The sequence below is a fragment of the Alosa alosa genome, chromosome 18 (genome assembly GCF_017589495.1).
Source record: "Alosa alosa isolate M-15738 ecotype Scorff River chromosome 18, AALO_Geno_1.1, whole genome shotgun sequence".
NCBI classification, from domain to species: Eukaryota; Metazoa; Chordata; class Actinopteri; order Clupeiformes; family Clupeidae; genus Alosa; species Alosa alosa.
This window is the reverse complement of record NC_063206.1, coordinates 29,769,356-29,787,156: the sequence shown is the minus strand read 5'-3', so window position 1 is coordinate 29,787,156 and position 17,801 is coordinate 29,769,356. Positions and strand designations below refer to the sequence as shown.

General features: G+C 38.9%; 1 protein-coding gene across 7 annotated transcripts in view; it reads right to left on the bottom strand.

Moving 5' to 3' along the window:
• Nucleotides 1-17,801, bottom strand: part of parga (poly (ADP-ribose) glycohydrolase a) — a 38,464-nt gene continuing 20,663 nt past the window's right edge. For 6 of the 7 annotated variants that reach the window (XM_048269745.1, XM_048269747.1, XM_048269744.1 and 3 more), the window contains 9 exons: nt 15,031-15,110; nt 14,846-14,906; nt 14,310-14,385; nt 12,872-13,019; nt 6,390-6,468; nt 5,741-5,849; nt 5,429-5,534; nt 2,051-2,179; nt 1-1,031 (listed from right to left, as the gene is read on the bottom strand). In XM_048269745.1, the coding sequence (XP_048125702.1) occupies nt 862-1,031; nt 2,051-2,179; nt 5,429-5,534; nt 5,741-5,849; nt 6,390-6,468; nt 12,872-13,019; nt 14,310-14,385; nt 14,846-14,906; nt 15,031-15,110 (958 nt within the window). In that variant the 3' untranslated portion in view covers nt 1-861. The other variant, XM_048269751.1, reaches the window with a different exon arrangement.

Below are 17,801 nucleotides of genomic sequence, written 5' to 3'. Positions count from 1 at the left end.
TTCATACTTGGAGGTTGAGCAGCTTCAACTGTTTAATAATAATAGTTTAATTAACAAATAATTGTACAATGCATAATACAGAAAATATTTACTACCCTATTAAATCCCAAATGTTAAATACTCCATTTCATAAAAACAAAATTAAAAACACAAATTAAGAATAGAATCCCGCCCCCAAATCATGATGTTAAAACGTCATGCAAGGAATATATGAAAAGTTATCAAACCAGCATTGCCTCAATAGAACCATTCGTACGACAAACCTATAGTAGTGGGAAAGTTATTTTGATGATTGTGTTAACTGCAGTAATACCACACATACACTAGATGTGGGAAAAGGATGTAAGCTTTTTTATGCTGGGGATCTCAATCACATGGAACCGTGTTCCACTGCAGTCTGTGTCTAGGGTGTTGTTTTCATGCATATTACTGAATACAACATACAACACCTCAGAATACAACATACTGTCTTCATGTCTGTATTGCAAGATTGACTCATTTCCATCAGTTTAAAGAATCTAAACACCAATAGAAGTGCCCTACTGTCTCATTCCACTGACAATTTTCACAAGATCATGCAATACATTTGGCCACTATTGATTACGCAGTGCTATCTGCAAACCAAAAAAAAAAATCAGAATGTGCCCAGAAAAATTTACATTACAGCAACCAAGATAAACTATTGCTATTTTTGTCAATTCTGTAGGACATTTGGTGACTCATTCAGAGTGCTATATTTGTAAGTAAAAGAAGACAAGGCATACTGAGCTTCTGTATACTAGATCTCAGAATGACATTGAAACAATTTCAAAAGTGTTCAGGCATTTCACCAAAAAGCGTTAGTAGATCCCTGTATTGAAGTCAGTCTGTAGGTGGGCTAGGTGTTGCAGCTGTATTCTCAATATCAGTGGGTTCAGGATCCGAGATGAGTCTCTCATAAAGAAATCCATATAAACTCACATCTGGCTGCGGCCCAGAGCAGTTCTTACACACAATGTTAAAGTACTGTTTCAGTTCTCCAAAGAGTTTACCTGAGAGAAAGACACAGATAGGTAGACAGATATATAGATAGGCAGGGGGGGAAAGAAAGTAAATGAGAAATTCTTAGACCTTATCTTAGACCTTTTCAGTTGCTAGATTTTCAGTTAAGTATTCGGTTGTTAAGTCTGATGTCAACGGGTTTACTAGCGCAACCAGCCGGTTTTCGCAGCCAGATAATTTAATAAAGGGTATTGTCCAGGCTTCCGCAAAAAATAGGATTTTATTAGGTTGAGGTAACAACTGAGTAGTAGGATCACAATTTTCTTAAAGGCTACTCTGAATAGCGAAAAAAATACTTTATTTTACTGTCTATGGAGAAAAACGAGCAGGTCTGAAAGCCGTTGGACCCGGAAAGAGAATTATCGGCCCATTTGTGGGGCAGTCGTGGCCTACTGGTTAGGGCTTCGGGCTTGTAACCGGAGGGTTGCCGGTTCGATCCCCGACCAGTAGGAACAGCTGAAGTGCCCTTAAAGCAAGGCACCGAACACTGCTCCCTGGGCCCTGCTGTAGCAAGACAGCTCACTGCTCCGGGATAGTGTGTGCTTCACCTCACTGTGTGTTCACTGTGTTCACTAATTCATGGATGGGATAAAAATTCCTTGTATACGCAGGTATACTTGGCCAAGAAACCTGATTTACTGATTTACATTTACATTATTGCATCATGACTTAATAACCGAATAAATACAGAGTTACCGTAATCCTGGGTCAAGGAATTAGTAAGAGTGTCCACAGACTGGTCAGGAGTTTATGTGACATTACCTACTACTTTACTAACAGTATAGGATTACAAGGACAGTATAGGAAATCTGAAAATATATATCAAACACTTATTCCATATGCCACTTTATGGAAAAATGTGAGCCAAAAGCTAAAAGACCAAATGTGACACTTAAGATAAAGATGTCAAAACTGAAAATCTCGCAACAAACCAAAGTTTCCATATGTAATATCAACAAAATCACACTGAAGAAAGATGAAAGGGGAATTAATTGAAAAGGGCCATTACCAACAGTCACTGCTTTGTCTGTAAGGAATGTATGTAGGTCGCTCACGTCCCTCATCAGTTCAGCATCTCCAAATGTAAAGTAAGCCATGTCCCGTCCACTCTCTGCAGCGGCCATCATTTGCAGCAAGGCTATGGAACAGAGAACATGATCATCAAAACCAACAATCAACAGACACTTTGAGACTGCCTTTCCAAGGACACCTTCATCACAGGCAAATAGGGTTGCCACCTATGTCTGATAAACAACCTGGACATATCGAGAACCCCACCAACCGCTTTGTTCACAAGTGAAAATGTCCATTAGACATTAGACCCACAAGACAAAATTGGCCTTTGAGCAGTAAAATTGTGCATAGCCCTGAAAATGTTTAACATCTTAAGTATTCTCTTAAGAGGAAACTTATCCTACTTAACTTATCTTAGCAGACTTGATTGCTTAGATACTGGTGCTTGTGCTTGCTTTTGCTCCCTCTTTGCTAAAGAAATAAGTAGAGGGATGACATTAGATTTGCATTTACCATACCTTAGCCACACCTATAGCCACTTTTATTTAGTACGTCTCAATCAGACATTGGAAAAACTTATGTTGAATGTTTCATTTTCTTATTTACTGACCTGTAAGTCTTGTGGACACACTGTCATCTTTGTCCTCTGCCTCGCCACCCATATTAACAATAACGAACGACGTTGAGTATTTGACATATTTGAGTATTTGACTATTCAATCTTCACTGCTTCTGCCGCCTGTAGTAGCTGCCAAGACAGACGCGCTAGATAGGCTATGTTACATCCCTAAAATGATAGCAGTTGATAGTGCATTCTACACACAAGAGACACCGACCGCTCTGTGCACAACACATTTCAAGTGGAGAGAAAATAGTAAATTGAACATCCATATTAACATAGCCTTTTGAAAACTGGAACATTCAGTGTCCCGGGAGAGTGGATACATTTCCCGGGACAAGCTATTAAAAAGAAGGACAATCCCGTTAAAACCGGGACGGGTGGCAACCCTACGGGCAAAATAAACAAAAACTGTCAAGAAACACCTTCCTTGAGGCGAGGCAAGTTACAGCACCCTCCAAATGTATTGGCACCCCAGATAAAATTGAGTGAAGAGGTATTAAAAAATGATTTTGACAATTTCTCTCACAATGAAAGCAATGACGGAAAACCTAACCTAAAGGAAGCAAATTCATTCTGAGAGAAAATAGTAGCTCATACAGATATACATAAGAAAACATGTGACACAATTATTGGCTCCCCTAGAAATGTATTTTTCTAATATGTTAATAAGAGTGTCTATGAACTTTCAAGCAATAATCCATGACTTTCTGTTTCACTAAGGTATAATAATAAAAATAGTCACACCTGTAGGTTAAATGGCACAGTCATTCCCCAACATGGGAATGCATGACTATAAAGGATACACACTCTCCTGTAAATGCCTGACAAACCTGCCGGGACCCATGTGTAGCTTGCCCCAACACACAGTGATGAGGGTGGTAAAAGAAGCAAAATATTCCATAAGAATTACCATTGGAGAGTTAGAGACAAAATCGAATCCTGGGGTCTACAAGTCTCTAAAAAGTGATCTCCATGGTCATAGGTTTAAAAGGCATGACAGGAAAAGGCCTTTCTTGTCACTTTACAAATGCAAAAGGCTGAAACTGCTAAATGATACTAGGACCTGAAATCATGTTCTAGATTAGATGAAAATTGAGTGCACTGGCAACTATGTTGAAAAGAGTACTATGCATACTGATAAGTATGGTGGAGGGTCTGTGATGATGTGGGGTTGTTTTCATTCCAAAGGCCCTGGAAGCCTCATTGTCGTGTACAGTATTATGAGTCTCATGAAATACCTGGAATTTAAATCTGAATTGAAAGACACTAAAAGTGGGTCATGATTGGCTCATCCAGCAGGTCAAAGAACCAAAACATATGTCCACATTGACACTAAAATGGCTTACTGAACACAAAATCAAGCTTGTGCTATGGTCATCTCAGTCCTCTGATCTGAACTATGTAGACAACCAGTAAGGTGTAGCTATAGAAGCTATAGAGGTGAATGCACAAGAGAGGAATCTGAACGATCTGGAGAGATAATAATTGTGACATGTATTTTTGTTAAAAATGTGCATTTTTTATCATGCTTTTTCCCCCTCAGAATAAATGTACTTCCCTTTAAAGTCATATTTTTCTTTATTGCCAAAGTATTACTTTTATACCCTCTTTTTACTCAACTTTACTAGGGGTGCAAATACAGTACAGTAGAGGGCCTGCACACCACTAACTTACTAACCCAGTTAAACATCTAATTCTGTTGCTCTTGGAATACCTGTTTCCCTTTACGTCACTATACTAGAATTCTTTACATAGGCATATTTGTCACTGTACTGTGCATAGCCCACTCACAGAATTATTGTGAACAAGAGCCACAACTGAATGTATGACACATATCTCATGAGAAACATTCCTTTCCTTGTCCATTTTGATGGTCTTAATTGTTTTATTGGAAAGATAAAACGTTCATAGGAGATAATCTGTGTCTAAAATTCTAAACAAGCAACACCATTTTAGTTCTAGTTTATTTCTTATGTTGATTCATATCTTTTTCAGTTTTGAGTGTTTGTTCACAGTAAAATTGTGTGATGAATCTGATTAAATGTATTACCAACTGAAAGCACTAATACATTTGGATAAATAGAGTCTAGTATTGAAAAGACAAACTGGGCACATTTCTATCCAAACTAAATCTGAAAGGTAAATAGTCCATGGGTAACCCACCCTATTAAGGAATTTAGTCTTACTCACAGATTCAAATGAAAATTCTCCCTAGTTTAAATATTTAAAGGGGATGGATGGTGATGGCAGACTAATGACTATGTCAAGACAAATGAGTGTTCCCTGCAACATAAACTAGCAGGTGCTAAAAATAACAAACATCATTTCACCAAAGGGGAAGTGCTGATTAAAGTGCTGTAATATTTATTGTGTGTTTTGTAGCCCTTTTTTGATTTTCTAAAATAAATAAATAAACACACAAACAAATAGCCCCCTACTCTAGATCACTCATGGGGTGGCTGAAGAAATCAGTTATCATTTTTCCACATGGAAAATGTATGTTGCAAATAACAGTAAGTGAGTGGACAAATAGTCTTGAGCTAAATGAAAGGCACAGCAGGGCTCCATCATTTTGGTTTGGCTTACTCTCCAACTCCAGACCCCAGGAACTAGATGATATTAAGCTATTAAGATGAGAGGTCTCACAGTTAAGACACATGTATGTAACAGCTATAATCATGAGTCCGCAATGATGCATGTAGATATTCTTGGGGACAAGCTTAATTTATTTCAAAACTATTAATTTGAATACCTTTGAGTCGTGTATCTCCTCCGAATGCTCCACATCCCCAGTTCCCTGTGGCAACAGCAGAGAGGTACTGGCTGCTCACTCCTGGTCGGAAAAATCCACAATATGCCTAAAAGGAATACAACAAGCAACACGATGTCATGAGTATCCACCAACACCGTGATTGGTCGGGAATTCAACATGGAATTCCTTTAATTTGGGCAAAAGGGACAGGAGGTGTCATGTACCGTAAAGGAGGTCAAAGCTGGGTGTAAAAGCATGCTTTTTATTTCACTTGTTTAGCTCATTTTACCTTGTTTAGCACATTTTACGTACCTTGTTTAGCTCTCTAATCATCTTGTCAGGCTGAAATTGCTCTAGAAAGTGTCTGTACTTCAATGCGTCTAGAGCAACTATCTCTGTGCATCTCCTCTGCCAATCATCTCTGAGTGAGATGAGAACACAACACAAATGGGTTAGGAGAAATGAGGAATCACTTTACAACCTTTTAACAATTTACAATTCAAAAGTATAATATACCAACTGTTTACAAATTCAACTCTCCATTCAATCATGTTCAATCTGGCTAATGTTATCTTGAAATTATCTGGTTTAACGGAGATTGTCACCTTGTGATGCTAAAAATTGACACTGCGATTGAAGAACAAAATCATTAAGCTACAGTACGTTCTTGCACAACAGTGGAAATGCAAAAGACAAACAGTTCTGCACTGTTCCTGTAAACACCTGAGCCGCTTGAAAGTCTAAAGGTTTCAAGCTGTTGCCTTTGGTGTGTGGACCTGTTCTCTTGGAACAGCTGCTGGACTGATGCCTTGCAAAGATTATGCAATTCCTTTAAACACATTCTACGTTTTTGAGTCAATATAAAAGGCATCATTCATATCTTCCCTAAAACATACATTTAGTTAATACACCTGAGACTGTACATCACTGTATATTTCCTAACATAAGGCAGATTGCCTACCTTGGTGTTTTATCATTGTGACTCTCTTTCCATTTGTAGCTCTCAGAATAGCCAGAGTACTTGCTATACTGCTCTGTTCCTGCAAGATACAATCAAACAATGTGGTAATAGGCGGGTTTACAAAACATGAGTATTCCAAAATATGAGTGCTTAAAAACACCAGATGGAAAATGCTTGTGTACATATTGCTATAATATATAATAATATATTATAATATATATAAAATCAGGCTTCGAATTTCAACATTCTGGGGGCAAGGCCATATGGCCTTCAGTTGGGCATATTTGGTGGAGGCCACAAAGGCCACATGTCAGGGCACTAAGGCCAACGTTAATTATACAGTAGTAGGCTATAAAAATGATCAAAGTTGTATTTAGCCTATTCACTGCAGTAGACATTACAAAACATGAAACATGACACATTACATATAACTGTAAATCATCTGATTATCTAATATTTACAGATATCTAGGCTATATTTAACATTTATTTGATATTTGGCCACTTATGAAATCATGTATTGAACAATTTAAGCACAGCTCAGCTTTAAGAAAGTCAAATAGCCTAGATGAATGCTTAGCATTTTGTGATCATTAAGGCTACCTTCACAAACTCTTAGTCAGCTGTCCTCTGATTTACCGATATCTAGGCGACATTTGTAATATTTATTTTGTATTTGGCCCGTTATGAAATAATGTGGAACAATTTAAACACAGTGTAAAACTTAAAGCCCAAATTTGGAGACATCCATGTATGTTGAAATGTACTGCAAATTCAAAACGGGATTACTCTGGAACGGCTAACTGTACTGGGGACTGCTTTACACCTTTGTGTTCGGTAAGTTGCTGTTTATGCTGTTTATTCTGATATATGGTTTGTCATGTATTAAACGAGGGGTTCGTGAAGTATTCCGCCGAGATGAATGGGTAGGGAGATGGACGCAAAACTTTCAGTAGAATTTATGATTAAATTGAATGATATTTATTTTTCTCGCGAACCGTTCACCACAGCAATTAGCGGCTGACATCGTTTAAAAGCTGAGAAAAAGCTATTTCGTGTGATACTTGTGATGTCTGTGTGATGAGCTACTTCGCGAGTAGTTCAACTGAGAAGAATGGGTGAATTTAGACTCACTTTCTTTCTTGCGCTAACTTTCTCCACTGCGTAATTTGCGCTGTGAATGGTAAGATTGTTTTGACAGGCCATAGGCTAAATATATATCGGTATCAAATGATAGTTCTGTGTCTCCTCTTTCATCTGACATGCTTGCCATATCTATGCGATCAAGGGTTCGCGAGTAATTCAAACGAGAGTAATGTGGGCGCAGGTGAACGCAGAGAAGTATAGACTGTAAATATGATGCAATTTGGAGACATTTTGCTAAATCTAACAGATGGACTGTCCAGTATTGGAGAATTCATTTAATGCGTAGGGCTGCAACAATTAATCAGTTATTCAATTAGTTGTCAATATTCTCTGATGGCAGTTTCTTAAACGTGCATAGTTTCATCTTTACCTACTACATTTTTAAAGTAAACTAAACATATTTGGCTGGTGAACTAAACAAGGCATTTTTTGAGGACATAATCTGGGGATTTGGGAAACAGTAATCAACATTTTTCCACCATTTCCTGACATTTTGAGGCAGCCCTATTTAATGATGTACAGTAAGAAAGTAGATTGAGAGGGGGTACTCTAGTGCAGTGGAAGAGATTGTGGCAAGCATATCTCTAGAAACTACAAAATACCATTATTTTACAACAGTACTATGACATGCACAATCATACAGATGAGGACACATGTCAAAATCGGACTATTTGTTTCAGCCATATTATACAAGGTCTTATAACCCCTTTAAGAGACCTCAGCATTTTTCAGTGGGTTCACCCCATAAAGCTAGCATTTGAGGGACACCAAAAGATAAGCCTGATGAACTGCAAAAGAGACTGTTGCACTTGTTTAGTGGGTGAAAGAGTGGGAATGAATGATGGCTAAGAAGTGTTGGGGTGGACAGTGGCCTTTCATCATACTGTGTAGAGCCTAGACCAAACACACACAAGGACAGAATCCTGACACAAATACATTTTGAGGAAGGAGGGAAGTACAAAGTACAATGTGCCAGTAGCAGATGCTTCTTTCTGAAATAGGGGAGGCAGTCATACAATTAGTCAATTATTATTTTAGTATTATCAGGCTATTATATTGTCCTTTGTAGGCTTAAGTTAACCAGATCCCCAAAACCCCAAATGTTATTTATAAGGGCATTGTACAATTAATGGATTAATTAATGGATGTTCAGTTTTGACCAAACAATTCTGAGATCGAGATGGTCAAATTGGCAACATTCTTTATCACAGCACGTCCAGTTAGCCAGTTCAATAGGCATACCAGGGGAGTTGAAATGGCTGTGTATTACTCCTTGACATTTGAACTAAAAGAATTTTGAGTGTTGATCTGCCTTCCAGTTTTATTTGAAGTCTCTCCAGTGAACAATAATATTAGCATCATCTGCCATCTTGCATAGCTAGGCAGCTATAATTAAATAAGCAATTGAAACAAAAACACGTAACAGACACAAGAACTCTATATTTTATTTTGCACTACCCTACATACAAACAGAAATGGAATGTATGGAATTGCTAGCAAATGACTGAGAATGAGCTGCAGTTTACCTCACAACTTGACATGCCAACACTGATGGACTGAACTTGAAATCTCCTATGACAATGTATAATTCTAAAATGCTGCCAGTCAAAAAGAGGTGAAACCACCACGACAGTTCCTCCATTTACTGGAAATGAGGTTTGCAACAAAGCATTCTAAAGTGTCATTGAACTCCAGTGAAGTTGCACTTCAATGGGTTTAAAATGGGTTGTGCTGCCACAGGATTATGAGAAGAAAATAAAATCACACGTTATGACGACCATCAAGATATTACTGCTGAACAATCCAGCCAAGAAGAAACACTTTCTAACCAACAATATTGATGTAGAGTTAAATTAGGCTAATTGAAATATAGCTACAGACTACTTGTACATATGTTATTGATAAACTTTTTTGTGAGGCGGCAGAGCTTCCCTTGTAATCTTAAAGCAGTCGCCTTCAACATCAATTTACAGTGTGCTTTCATTTTAAATTGAAAGGGAGGCATCAATTTACCCACCAAAAAAACAAAAACATCCTGTTCTCCTGTGTTATTTTCATCCATTCTATATTTAAGCAATATGACATGAATGACAATGGGGCAACAAAGGATATGCCCATGACTGTGATTTGGCCGTAGGCACATTCACTCTATTTTCTCACTCACTAACTATCAAATGTGACGTTATGAAATTAAATGCTCTCTCGCTTTGAATGAATGGAAAGTTTACATAGAACAATTCAATATGAAATGCAGAGTGGTTACTAGCAGTAAAGAGTTCGAGTGGGGATGTCCTAGGATGATAATAATAATAATAATAATAATAATAATAATAATAATAATTTTGGTGCTGTGTTGCAAATGAATGAGAACTAGGGCTACGAGGATGACAAAAGTCATTACAGTCATATGCGCACAACGCTGTGCAAAAACATCAAATCTTACAATATATAAAATACTGCAATATGCTATATGCAATCTGCGATACAATATAGCACAGCCCTATAAGATAATATAGTAAAGAAACACTTGCTGTCAAATACATTTGTATTGTTGAAACACCATCCCTTCTGAAGGAAAGACACAGGAGGAATGAACAAGCCAATAGAAGATGCTCTGGGCCCAACTTACACCCCCTCTGTTACAGCAGGTGCCCAGGAAGGAAAGAGTAAGTGGGTAAGAAGACGGATGAGTGAAAGACAGAAGGAGACAAGTGTGTAGAAGGCTAGGGAGTGATGAAAGAGAGGGAGGGGAGAAAAGAGAGGGTCACTTCACATGTAGGACCAAGCACTGAGTCGGAGCATGAAGAATAAGGCAATTCAGCTGTGGAGAAAAGAGGAAAGTCTTGGCAGCCTATTGTAAATCAATGTAATGGATTTACCTCCAAATTGGAAGTGGGAGAGAGAAGGAATGAGAGTGTAGGTGAGCGTGTGTAGCTCTGTATAAAAAGTACATATATAAATGAAATAAAATATAATCTAAGAAAACTATGTATGGGTAGATGACTAGAGAGACAGAGAGGTCCCTTTAATGCCATATCTCGCAACTTTAGCCAAAACGAAACAAATTACTTATTTTGCAACATTAGCAAAAGCGAAATTGTGCAAGTTGGATCCACTCCAAAATTAAATGGCTTCTTCCTTGACCAATGCTACACATTTCCACCAAGTTTCACGAAAATCAGGCCAGTTATTTCTGATTGACACCTTCTGCTCAATCTCTCCAAAATCGAGCTTTTGGTATTCCCCAACAGATCAGCATCCAGCTTTGTTTTCCCTGACTGACCCCTAATAAAATTGGTGGGTCTTGGGTGTCACAATTGATGACTACATTCCTCTAAGCATGTAAACTCAGTCACAAAGTCATGTGAATTTATCCTTAAAGGTCCACTGTGTAACGTTTTCAGTTGTTTGTTCACAAAATCAACATTTCCGATTCATAAATGTGGCCCCATGTTCATGTTTAATTACCACCAACACCAATTCAAAGCATACCTATTGGCTTAGAAATCCTACTTTACATATACAGTGGGGAGAATACATGTAAGTATTTGAACCCATGCTAAAGTTGACTAAAATGCTCATTGGGTTCAATGCAAATCAAACCAGCTAAGGTATGGTGAAGGGTATGTGATGATGTGGGGCTATTTTAATTCCAAAGGCCAAGGGAACTTTATCAGGATGCATAGTATCCTGGATCCATGAAATAAGTGGCCTGCCTCTATGGGAATTTAACATAGGGAAGAACATTTATTTATTTACGGTACTTCCTCATTCACTAAGAAAATTGGTGTCCTTAAAGGTTGGATTTTTACTATTTGTTTTAATTAAGGCATTAAGATCAATTTCTAACAGATGTTTTTATATTTTTATACTTTAGCATGGGTTCAAATACTTATTCTCCCCATAGCTGAGGTCGACTCTCCATGTACGTGCGCCATTTTAAAAAAAATGGTGACCAGCAAGGGACATATGGGAAATACAGCTCTGTCTTTGTCTGCATGCAAAGAAAAACATTAGCACTTTGGTAACATTAGCTTGGATTCATCTGCAAAATTCCCCTACATTGAGCAATGTAAGTTATGAACCCATTTTCTACAAGCCACATATCTTCCTAACATTTTGACATTGAAATTGTATTTTCCAACAAAATAAATAAAAAGAGAAAAATAACTTTATTTGTGATTGGTCACTGTCTTAGCAAAACTCTTGTGGACTTGCCTTTGTCTCAAAGGCTCTAGACCCAGAGACAGTTGATAAACTAACCTACGATAGTTTTGATAGAACTAGTAGACTACCACAAAGTTGCTGAATGAGTGTTATTTCAGGTTAGTTTGCAACAATATACAAGTTTAATCAGTCCAAGTTCTTAGCTGCTACCTAGCTAGCGAACATCACTAGCCGTTCCTATTCACTTTCTGTTTACTGTGCTAATGTTAGCTAGCTAGCTAGCTAGCAAGTTTGGTTAACAAGCAAAATGAAATAATTTATTATGTGTCCAAAAGACTGTTTCATTGGCATCACACACAAGCAATAACAATAAAATAGTGTTTCCGTGATTCCCACAATTCATTGTGATTTTACGGCACAATCCCAAGCTCTACATATGGTGCGATCCTGATGGATATTGTCCATCCCGATGTCGCATGTTTCCACCATTTACCAACCATCCATTACTCCATCCATTTGGACCATCTAGGGTTGCATGGCACTCATTACTATTAAATCTAAAAACTTTGGTTTTGTAACCCAAAAATACGTCTAAGCTCATTTACAACCTATCTGCCAGCCACCTACTTTGCGTTTTTCTCATTCCAAAGTGACGTTATGAAAACGCTGCTCTCTCGCTACGAATGAATGGAATGTTCGACTTGGATAATTCAATGCAATATGCATAATGATTACTAACAGTAAAAAGTCTTGAGTGGGGTTGTGTTGGGATACCCCCACTTGTGATGACTCATGGAATGCCTCTTATCCAATCAGAAATTAATAAATAGTTGGACCGGATCTAACTGTTGTATGATATAGAATATTCAGAAGATCAGATCTTATCTAACACAATATACCACACAACTTCTTGTGCAGGCCATGATTCATTCCCAACTGGCCTACAGCAATTCACTGTTGGCTGACCTATCTGTGTTTGTAGTGAGAGCATTACAGATCTCGCACCTTGCTATCTTCATTCCATGATCCAGCTCTATTTCCTCTCTTGCCCACCACCCATACTTTCTCTGTCTGTCACTTACTTTCTGTTAAATTCCATGCTAAAATAGCAATTGCAGTCAATGCAATTAACCTAGTCATAGCGGGCAATGTGTGTTTGTGTGTGCTGACCTGTGATAATAAGGCACTCATTGTGGTCCAGGGCTTCAGTGAAGAGTCGTGATACAATCAGCTCAGGGTTGATGAGGAAGCGGATCTCCTCCTGCACCAGGCCCTGCCCAGTCACCCCTCCTCCAACAAGTCGGTTGGCAAAGTCCACCTATAACGGCAGAAATCACTGCAAAACCTCAGACTTCTCCAGACCACCAGTCTTACACACATTTAATAGTGTGACATTCTGGCATCTCTTTTCAGAACATTCCTCTGTAATCTTGCTATACATCAGCACTCTCTGTGTTTGACTTCAGTGTACTAAGAAGGAGCTGAGCCACCCAAGGCTAAAAGCCACTGAGCTGTTGAAGAAAGCCCAAGTAAATAAAAACAGTGGAGTGTCTGTATGATGGTCTGTTTTGCAGGCTGTCAGGTCTAGATTCACTGGCCCATAGAGCAAGGGGGAGGTAGGGAGATGGTGGCAGGCTGCCAGCTGATCTCACTGATCAGGTCGCTCAATTCCAGGTCAAGCTGTCGCACCTCTTCTCAAAGCCCCTGACAGACTGTCAGCCCCAGCCAGCCCTTCCAGAAACATCCGTCAGTCTGGCCACTAGGGCCCAGTGGCCTCATGAGATCCCATGCACTGCTACTCGTGTATGCAGCAGCTGTCATCATGCCCCCCCATCCCTTAGCAAAAGAGGCGGTGAAGGAAGGGGGCAGAAGAACCGAACCTCTACAGGTCAAACATGAGGGTGCACTAGCCCTGGTCATGGAGAGCATTTTTGGGGCATAAGCCCAAGTGTGAGAGTACACACATGAACACACACAAACAGCTGAGGAGAAAAGATGCTGGCCTTAATTGACCTGATTGATTGTGATTAAATGTATGGAAGATGATGGAGAACTGCACTTTAAGAATGCCTTAGTATTTATTGTCTGGTATTTGTAAAATGAGCTGTTCAGTCAATCACTCAGGTCTCAGGTAATTAAGCTCTGTATAAGGTCTATGAGACCAAAAGATTCCGTGAATTGACATTCTGACAGTGATGTAATGCCTACTATACACCATTTGCTTAATAGTTATCCTTTATATACTGACATTAACAATGGCACTCTTGCTACAACATGAGTTTGTTAAATAATCAATTAATTTTCAAGAAGACCATGTACACACTATGGAGAAAATAGTAATGGGTTGGGGGCAGACCACCTTTCAGTGTTTCCCACAGAATTGAATTCTATTTGTGGTGGTAGGTTTGCAGAATTAACTTGAATGCAGTTTTTAGCAAATTAGCGCAGCGTGGTTATGATGCTAACCAGATTTAAGCACAATTTAGTACAACCTGGAAAATCATTGTGTGGTGGTCAATGTTGATATTGTGGTGGGCCGCCACAAATAAGTCAATGTAATGGGAAACACTGCCTTTTATATTTGGTTCCAGATCATTCAACATCTTACCTGAAGCATGCCATATCCATGATCTTCAATAGTGCCCTCACAGGTAATGTGCAATCGTGAAAGTAGAGTGCGGGAGCTTTAACAGTCAAAAGGACATGTCAATTCAAAGTCTAGAACAGGCTGTTTCCTTAATGTATAGTTACTATGACAACAGACAAAAGTACCATTGCTGTAATTTTGGAATGACAGCAGCAACCTTAAGTTACTACTGCAATTTAAATGGAATTCTTTAATAAGTTTAAATGTAACTTCTGGCTGGATTATACAGTCAGACTGTCAGACTGTGAACCTTTACAAACATTGGGCAAGGTTACCACCTACAGGGTGCCAAGCTCCATTAGTCAAAGAAATAGCATTTTGAAGGAATAGCCCCTCAAATCCGGCAAATGCAATCACAGAGAGAATTTTCTAATGAAAAAGACTGGCGACTGGAGGACAAAGCTCAATATAAAAACAGTCATAGATTTAAATCTTTCCCATTAATCACAAGTCACCCCTAAACCTGCCTGCTGTGGCACTGGGCTTTACTCACTCACCTTTCCCATTTAGGAAAATTGGTAAGGCTTTGTCTGGTGAACGTCACAAGGCCCGTAGGTCCTGACGAGAAGAGAAAACAAACAAGATCACTAAGAGGGCCACAACTGAGCCTCTTCTGACACAGCACATGAATCCACTGACTAGAATATTAGATGTTTGATAGAGCATGCTGGTCAATTCTTACTGGATTCGGTGACTCTCAGGAAATAACACAGCAACGTTTTCAGTTTTTCAATCTTTCGTGGAGAAGAGCCCTCAAACAACCTTTAACAAATGAATTAGAAAGAAAATAACATAATTGCTGAGTTGAAAATATTACATTTCTAGATTTAAATAAAAGTAAATATAATCGTTATTACATGACAAGATTCTAAGCCATTTGTAAAAACCTGGTGGTGTTTTATTGTTCTGTAAACAACTGTTTGATTAAAACTTGTCTGGTGGCTGTGACAAATCAGCGCACTATCATACATGACTTATGCAAAGCTTGAGCCCTGTGTGCTTCCTTCTCCCAACTACACTGGTGGAGGCCTCAGTCAGAGATAAAATGACAGAGCCCCAGGCCACCACTGTGCTACATTGCTGAAGCCAGCACTGAGAGGAAGCCAGGGGTGGGGGGTTGGGGGGCTTCTTTCCTTAGGTTTCAAAAGTACACATAATGGTCTGAAGGGCCTCGATCCAAAAGGCTTGATAATAAGACATCCCAACACAGAGGCTACTCTTCTCACATGGGTCTTTCTATGAGTAACACAGACTCTCTCACACCCCTGCATTCATCCACTGCACCCCATGCACCAGCCATGCCCTAAAAAGGATGGTGGTCGGGGGGCAGTGAACAAATGAAATAACTAAAGCAAAGCTGATGCACTAAAAGCCCTTCAGGGAAAAAGAGCGAGCTCATTTATTACAGTCTATTCCAGCATGTATTTTTTTCACCCCTCCCTCTTAGTCAGTAGAGCCAATTTTGTGTAATGCAAGCCCAGAGGGCAGCCTGTTTTGACATGAAAATGGTTGCTAAGATGAGAGCAAGCATTTAAAGTTGGAAACAAAGTATTGTCCTTTAATAGAAAGTAAATAATTACATAATATAAAAATAAGTAACAGAATTGAAACTGTGAGGGAAACGCACAAATACATTTTGGTTATGATGTTTTGTCCATTAAAAAGGCCTGCTGTTATGCTTTAAATGGCTTTTCAGAGTACAGTTCACCTAAGTTTAAAAAAAAAATCATAGTTTGTCCATTTAACATTCCAACACGGAAAAATATTCAGCAAAGATGTAAGCATTATAGGTAAATTAGCTTATTTGTACAAAAGCCCTTACATTTTGTCGAATGATTTCTTATTTTTTTTTGCTTTCTGAACCATTACTTTCATATATTTCACAAGGGAATTATTACACAACTTCCAGATCCATTCAAATCCCACGTTTTAGGCAAACAGCTCTGAGGATGTCTGCCTATTTCCCTTTTATTGAAGGGCAGCCCTTGACAGTTCTGCCAAAACAGCAATCCACTTATCAACCTCCCTCTTGCAATAATCAGACAGCGGACAATTTACAAACTGATGGACAGTCGCTCAATTAGAGAGGGCTGCGGCATAACGATCCATCGCCTACTTGGATTAGCTGTCCTGTCTTTCTGCTCCTGCGCTTAAAACTCCTTAGTGCAGAATGGCTGCAGGCTAAGGGCTTTGCCTGGTTCTGATGGGGAAAAAACAGGACAAAACTGCAGCATCAGACTGGCCACATGCACTATAGGAGATGCATCAGAAATGCCACTTACTCCATTCCAGCCCAAACTAAAATCTCTAGTCTGCAGTAATTGTAATGTAAGAATAAAAAAAAGCCAAACATTACTGCTGGTCATGGTTTTGGTTGACACAATTGTATTCAGAAAAAAGTATTTGGTTTTAGCCCATGGTGTTAACTGCAAAAAAACATATCGGTCAACCCCTAATCTTAACTGCCATGTAAAGCCACCACAGACTAAGGGATGATAAACAGAGATCATCCAATCTGCAGCTGACAATGGTGAAAAGGAAATGGGGGGATTTGAAGCTCTACAGAGAATGTTTGAAATGTGAATAGCATCAGTAAATGCTATGTGCTGTGTGTTCTTCTTGATAAAAACATGGTATATTTGGAAGAAAACAGGGTCAATTCTGAAGCTTTGCCATGGAGAGCTACATATAATTGTATTCATTAAACAATGATTCATTTCAAATTCAGTGACTATTTTGGTGCCTAATTATACTTCATGATTGGTTAAAAAGAAGACAAACAGCTCTGGACAATATCATACAGCTTTTCCATAGTCAGGAGTTCATGTGTGTGTGCTGTTAGCCAACATCACTGTACTAATTCTTTTGTCAAATTGATGAATTTAATTAGTTACATCATCATCTGGGCAGAAATTCTGTTCGAGATAAAATTTTCCATGCACTCCCACCCAGTGTGATACCACTTAAGTCAGAACTGGTCACATCTTATTAGTTTAGTGGAGGTCGAGGGGGGTAAAATGGACTAGAAAATGGGATTGTCACACCCATCTGCCAATATGACTGACAGGACCTAATCATTTACAAAATGTCATATAGCCGTAATAGAGAAATATCCCAGCAGTGCATCCTCAAATCTAATAACAGACAGAATAACAGCCCAGTAAATAAATCAGTTCTGCATTCTCATGCAGCGGGGTGGAGCCTAAAGCGGTCAGTGGCTGATGGATGAGGACAAACACATATGAGATGGATAACTCTGCACTTTATCACAGCCTAGTCTCATCTGTAAAACACTCATCTGTTTTAATTAAGTTTGATAGCCATCGTTTTCAGTGTGCCACATGACCAGTTTTCAGAGAGGTTAACAGTAGTGGGTAATCAGACAGACGCCTACTTGTCCTCTCCTACGTACGGCATCCCACACGATCGTATGACACAGGGATATTCATCAGA